Source organism: Adelges cooleyi, unplaced genomic scaffold (genome assembly GCF_023614345.1).
Source record: "Adelges cooleyi isolate 19-005CV unplaced genomic scaffold, UGA_ACOO_1.1 ACOO_flye_CR_arks_rails_tigmint_CR_PRNA_396, whole genome shotgun sequence".
Taxonomy (NCBI): Eukaryota; Metazoa; Arthropoda; class Insecta; order Hemiptera; family Adelgidae; genus Adelges; species Adelges cooleyi.
This window is the reverse complement of record NW_026096074.1, coordinates 230,616-237,651: the sequence shown is the minus strand read 5'-3', so window position 1 is coordinate 237,651 and position 7,036 is coordinate 230,616. Positions and strand designations below refer to the sequence as shown.

Below are 7,036 nucleotides of genomic sequence, written 5' to 3'. Positions count from 1 at the left end.
CCAAACTGTAGGTACTATCTTATACTAAAAAAGGAAAAATATTGGCACATTCAATAATAGCAAGTGACAATAATTGATGTAAAAATATAATTATTAGTTGGCTTACGAATAAAATTGAACAAAAAATAGAATGACAATATACAAAATAGATAATTGACTGAAAAAATATACATTTGGACAACTAGTAAAAATACAAATAATATTATGACTAAAAATTGATGTACATTATCGACCAAACGTCAGTTACGTCATAAAAAAAAAAAAAAATTGATAAGTCAAAAGATAAAAAGAGGAAAAAAGTTGAATGTGCGATGGATGACGTAGAAAAAAATTCAAATATAAATTCTGAACACATTATAAAATACATAAAATTATACTTCACTGCTCAAATAATTTAGTTTATATCAAAATAGGAAGAAAACTAAGAATTGAGAGGATGAATTTTTAGTGATGTGAAAAATAGATTATGTTAACGATACTTCTGTCTCGCTCGTATCAGTTGCAGGTTCGTAGTCATCGTTGGCAAAATATTTGGAATGTTGCTGTTCTAGGTACCTGAAAACAAATATTTTAACAAAGACATTTTATAGAAAGGTTGTCAGAAAACAGTGTTGATGTTTCATAACATAAGAATAAAATTATATTTTAGACCCAAATGTTTTTTTTTTTGAAAAAATAACTAAACAATTTACCATCAAACTATAGTCGATACCTACGTACACGACTGCTCAATTTGAATTGCTCGTCGATTGTTGACTAAAGTTGAGATTGAAACAAATGTGGCTTTTTTACGGATCAGTTTTTAAAAATGTAAGCTACTTCACATTGTTGCTTCAACCCTACCACCATTTATCTTATTTATCTAACTCTGTACTATACATCCTCAACGCATTCTGTTGTTTACACCTTGCATAAAGCGATGAATCTATTGCAGAAGTTATCTTTGCTAATAAATCATATCTCTAATTATCTCAACATATTCTGTCTAATTCCTACTGAATCGCATGGCCCTCTACGATAAAACACGAGTTATCACTCACTTAACCTTCTCACTTAGCCTAGGGTGACCATACGTCTCGTTAAAAATGGGATTGTCCCTTTTTGGAGCTAAATATTCCCTTGTCCCACTAACTGACTTTCGACTGGACGCTTTTTGTCCGGTTCTTAGAATATGGTTAGGTTCTCTCTTTATCAGCTATCTTATCAAAATATTAATAAAAATAGAGCAATAATTATTAATTTTGATTTAGATTTCGAAAGTGTGGAGAAAGTAGTGGAATTAAACGCTAACTATTTTTAAATAACTATTCAAAAAAAGATTTTAAAATAACTAAAATAGAATTTTGGGTAGAAAAAAATATGACTTTTTCTATGAGAAAAAAAAGAAAATTTCTAATTCTTGCCACTCATTTTTACAAAAAAAAAAAATAAAGATGTACTTATTGAACTGTATAAAAAAAAATGAAACTTGAAAGTTAGTCAGTGAACTATTAATACAAAACAAGAAATTAAAACGATTTTTTTATTAATAAATTAAAGTAATTTAAAATAATAATACTTATTATCAAAATATTATTTATAATAATAAAAATTGTTATTATCAAAAGGTGCAAAAAGTAATTTTCAATTTTTTATTGAAGCTCTTTCTTTAGAAGTTTGGACAAAATAGTGTTCCGTTTTTTTTTTTATTATTAAAAATGATAGCCATAGATGAACCAGCAAGTTCATTTGATTATTATTTTATATAAACCATAATAAATATAATAGTTTAACTAAATGGATCGTTAAATTAAAAAAAAAAATTTAATTCTTACTTGAAAAAATCATTTATGCTATCAGCAATGGAAGAGAGCTGGTTGTCTTCGGTCACAAACTTTGGTCTTAGAAATTTTTTCAAATTAACTGAAAAATTGATTAAAATCCATTAATATGTCATCAAGTATCGAATACTAAAATACACATAGGTATATGTATAAAAAATATAATTAGGACACTACAAAAACACTAAAAAATTATGTTTATTAGGATAGCACTTCGTGTAAGACCATATAAAATGTTATTATCAATGTTTGGAAAAACACTTCAAAAACGGTTGAGTGTAAGGAAGGTGTTCTTTTTCACTAAATGAGCTCCTGAACGCGTTTATAAGGAATTAATAAAACATCATTTCGCTAACATCAAAGTCAATATTTCATACGTACCACATAGCCTTAGTAAATAAATGGGTCCATAAACTGTACACCACAAGTCTTCCGAATAAATGTTTTTATATTTGAATTGTAAACTGTCAAGTCTTATTTTTTCTGATAACAGAGCAACAGCCTAAAAGAAAAATATTGGTAAAGTTATTAAATAAAAATTCTCATTACATAAAATCTCATCAACGAAAAATAATTTACTTTATTGTGCACTTCATTATTACGTTCTTTCGCATATAGCAGCGTCTGTATTCGTGAATTAAAATATTGAATAAAAGTCGATCCAACACACAAAGCTCTTTCCCTAAAAATATCTTATTATATTTTCGACACTATTATACTATTAACTTTGTAAGAAAAACAATAATTACCTAACAAATATTGTTGATTTTTGTTTGGAACCGATATAACCATCAATGAGATGCATAACAGTGAATTTGGATGGAAACTTTAATTGCTAAAATATTTTACACACCATTATTAGGCAAACAATTTATTAACAAAGTGACCAAATATTATTAAAATGTTTAAAACACCTTGTTAAATACCTTGTTAAAAACGTTTATCATATTATAGTCGTAGGACAATCGCCGTTTCAGAATTGTAGGCACATCAAATTTTAGTTGTTTATCGTATGGAGGCTAGAAAAATTAATAGTTTTGTTGCAGACAAAGTCAAAATCAAAATAAATAACTGTTTGGCTGTATACGTACATCCGTTCAACACATACATCAATTATCAGCCATAACAATGTTCTAAAGATTATAATAACAATTTTCTGTTAAACAAAATATTTATTAAGATAATAATTTAATTATAAAAAGGTATATTACCAAAAACTCTTGTATGGCAGGTAAGTTATTAATGTTATTTTCTATTAGACCAACAGTTCTGAATGCAACCAAAACCGGATTAGAAGATGGTTCTATTTAAATAAATAAGGAAATTAGTAAAATTTGGATTTTTTTCCGGAATGTTTCAGGTCAAAAAATTTAAACTTTTAATTTCAATTAATTACCAGACTCTTCAGTAGCCGAAGATGGAGCATCAGTGGTTTGGTTTACTTCAGTATTTTTTTTACGTCTGCCAACTCTTCCTTTGTTAAAATGTTTTTTAAACTTGCTGAAAATATTACAAAAGTATTTATTTAATTAGACTGATCGATTCATGTTATAAATAATGTGAAAATTTAAAAATCACTCTCTCTCTCAAAAAAAATTAATATTATTGGTAAAATTGACGACATAATAATTGCATTCGATACAATATTAATATTAAAACACATATTTACTGTTGGTCTTGGAGTGCTTTCATGTGGTCAAGCGAAAACTCATTTACAGACAAAACACGATCACCGTGTACCCATTCATCCCATTTCGTTTTCCACCCTATGTAATGAATGTAGTAGTTCAATTCACCGTCAGGTCCAATTCGTCGTTTTAAGCACTTTGCTTCATATAGCATAGATCTGTGGTAACACAGCACTATGTCATCTGTCAAATAACAAACGATTCAAATCAATTTGGCGTAATTGTGATTTTAAAATTTTTATTTATTTATAATGAAAAGAAATATTGCATATATTTGTATAAAAATGGTTGTTGCAGCTGTCTGGTTTTTTATTTACTCACAAAAATCTTTTCTTTTTGTTAGATTTCTATCCAATCAGTGCATATTACTCAAAATTTTAACAATATTTGTTATTACCTAATTCATATCATCTTAACTCACTTTCAACAAAACTCACCTACTTTTTATAAATAATGGCTACTCTTTGTTCACTTTTCATAAGATCAAACGCTACTGCTGTTTTCTTGACCTCGTTCTCTGTTGTATCCCCTGCCTGTATTAACTATTCCCTAATCTCATTAATTATTGCTACTACAGATACAAACTTAATGCTACCTCTTAGATAAATATACTCTACTTAATTTTGTCCAGCAGATCCAATGTAAAATATTTAATTTAGCTACCTACTTTCAATATCTCTAAAATGTCCTCATTCGTATTTAAATTTCATCACCGTCAATTTTGAATCACCTTATAAGTTTACTCGGGTAAAAAATAATAATACATAAAAGTAAAAAAAAAAAAAAAGAAGAGACTGTAATCGTAACTTACTTTTATCGAAACGGAAGGGATCCACAGACATTATCGTACACGGCGGATGAGCACTATAAGTTAAAATTAATATCAAACTCTTAAAAATAAATTCAAAATTAAACTCGATCCAATTTCTAAGGATTTAGCAGTTAAATTATTATCCTAAATACTCAAGGCTCGTCTACTAAGCAGTCGAGTCGTTTGGTAAATAACAACATTGTGAAATTATGATTTTACTGAGGCGTCGCTTGTTGTGTTATTACAGTGCGGGCATGTCCGGCACACAAAATATCTTTTATCTATATTACAATTGTGTAGACGCCGACGCTAAATACAGATGAGTGATGGACATTGGCCAAATTTAAAGTGTAAAACAACGATAATTCGTTAATAGCTTAAACTAATGACTCGACATAAGAAATGGTGAAATTAATTAACGGAAAAAAACCAAAAGGTTATACGGGAATAAGACCTCTATACCGACAAGAAGTCGGCATCACTGATGGTCGGACGCGTTGGGACGAAAAATTGATAAGATGATAACATTTTCCATATGAATATTTGATTGCTAATGGAAGCAATAAGACTTATGACTCATGAACAAAATATTTACTAATTATACCTAATAGTAGGAGATAATTTCATATTTTACTTTTTTTATTATATATATATATATATATGTGTATCTGTAGTATGTACTATAATATAGTATACTAGCTGTGTTGCCCGGCTTCGCCGGGGGTTTTGCAATATGCTCTTTTTTTTTTAATTTGATCCAAGCTAACGGAGAGTTTTTATTGTTTTGAATATACGCGTTTTCTTTTTACACTCTTAGGGGTTAAATTTTGGAAAATGGGTTAATAGATAATTCATTATATTTTGTATTACAGAGTATGTATGCTAATGGAGATTATACCTCTATTGGCTTGCATTTTATTATAATTTATCATTGGTCAAATAAACAAATACTTATTATTACTGCAATGATATACTTACATATTTGTATTTTCCACAGAAAGAGGAATCTCTAGAGAACTTGAAGAAGTCTCTGGAACGACTAGAGAATATTTTTTTTGCATTCTATTATAAGTTAAACTTTCAATGAGTTGGGGTCTCGAGCTTTTTTTTTTTTGCTTTTAAATGGTCGGCCATGTTTTTGTTTGCCGTTATTTTTTAGAAAAAACCACACTTTGCGCTTTTACCGCTTTCACGTTTCACTTCAGGGACGCAAATGGTAATGACATATAACATGCCTAAACATTTGTCTTGGTAAAAACGCAAAATGTATCTAAATTTAAGTATAGCAATCTACACAGTACGACCTAGTCACGAAGTAACAAATAATTCTAATATCATTCATAATATAAATGATAAATAATAATAATAATATTATTATCTTGTATATTCTTGTTCAAAATAACAAGCGACTTCAGCGGCTACCTGAAAACCGGTTTTTCCACGTGGCATTCAGATAGCCACCGAGATCGCTTTTTATTTTGAACGGTGTACATATGTACCTAACCGTAAATTCGGCCGATGGGTTCATAATCGGTCGGATAGGTAGGTAGGCATATGACAATAGTATTGTAAACTGAGAACATTGTTGTTTATCGCACCAGACCATCGCACGTTGCCGGTTGCCGACGTGCGACGACAGTACGTGTACAATTTATATTATTTTATTGCAACCGATAATAGTGGCGCGCTCCTACGGAATTTGTCGATAACTCATTGGGATGTTCCCCTTAAGGGGCCTCTACACCTGCGTTTTTTTAGTAGAAAACAACTCATTCTAATTCAAACGTACTGTTCCTAAGAATACGCCGATTTAAGTTTTGAAAAAAATGTTTGTATTCTTCAAAACATTTTCAAGGCATCGGTCTTGGCACAATTTTAAAATTATTTTTAGTTAATTAATTATTTCAGTTTAAAAAAGTAAAAAAATTGCATTTTTTTACATTGAAATAATTAATTAACTGAAATTAATTTTAAAATTGTGCCACGACCGATGCCTTGAAAATGTTGTGAAGAATTCAAATGTTTTTTAAAAATTTAAATCGAAGTATTTTTAAGGACAGTACGTTTGAAGTAGAATGATGTATTAAAGTGAAATTTCAATTTCAAATTTTGTGGCTTCAAACAGTTTATTGACTTTTGCCTGCGAGTGCGTGACACTTCTTATCGACCGCTATCGTCGTCGTCGCATGGCACCCGCAAATTGCAGATGAGGATATTATTTTTAGATATTTTGTCATGTACGGTGTATAACAAAATACTATTAAAACGAGGATCATTGGCAGAGCATTGCAATTTATACTGAATTGTAAAAATGATCGTTTTTCTACAATTTAGATTTTAGTCATTCGAGTATTCGACTAGCGTTGTTGATGTTGTCCATCGTCAGGTCGTCTTATACTCACACAATTCATATTTTATATGATTTATATTTCATATAATAATGAATAATAAGTATACTAGGAAGTATTGACCTAAGTATAGAAAACCCTTATCTCGCTGGATAAAGAATAAAGGGAATTTAAATTCGCTGAATAAAAAAAACTATCCAGAGAGAGGTTAGATCATGCTCCGTGAGTTACCTAATATTATGTCTTGATGATTAAAACGAGTCCTTATGTATTATATTTTTAAGAACGGCATATTTTACCAAAAAACAATTTTTGTTTTAGCTTCGGTGCGTAGTTGAGAAGGTATTGTTTTTACAATGATGTGTTTTT

At 29.4% G+C, this 7,036-nt stretch overlaps 1 protein-coding gene across 1 annotated transcript; it reads right to left on the bottom strand.

The window, feature by feature from the left end:
* Positions 1–258: 258 nt before the first annotated feature.
* Positions 259–4,510, bottom strand: LOC126841601 (uncharacterized). Its single transcript, XM_050578187.1, has 11 exons — positions 4,474–4,510; positions 4,320–4,399; positions 3,490–3,691; positions 3,217–3,320; positions 3,032–3,123; positions 2,747–2,839; positions 2,570–2,655; positions 2,400–2,502; positions 2,202–2,322; positions 1,815–1,902; positions 259–555 (listed from the first exon to the last, which is right to left on the bottom strand). Exons 2-11 carry the CDS (start codon positions 4,348–4,350, stop codon positions 465–467), a joined length of 1,011 nt encoding a protein of 336 aa, XP_050434144.1. The 5' UTR covers positions 4,351–4,399; positions 4,474–4,510; the 3' UTR covers positions 259–464.
* Between the last annotated feature and the right edge of the window lie 2,526 nt (positions 4,511–7,036).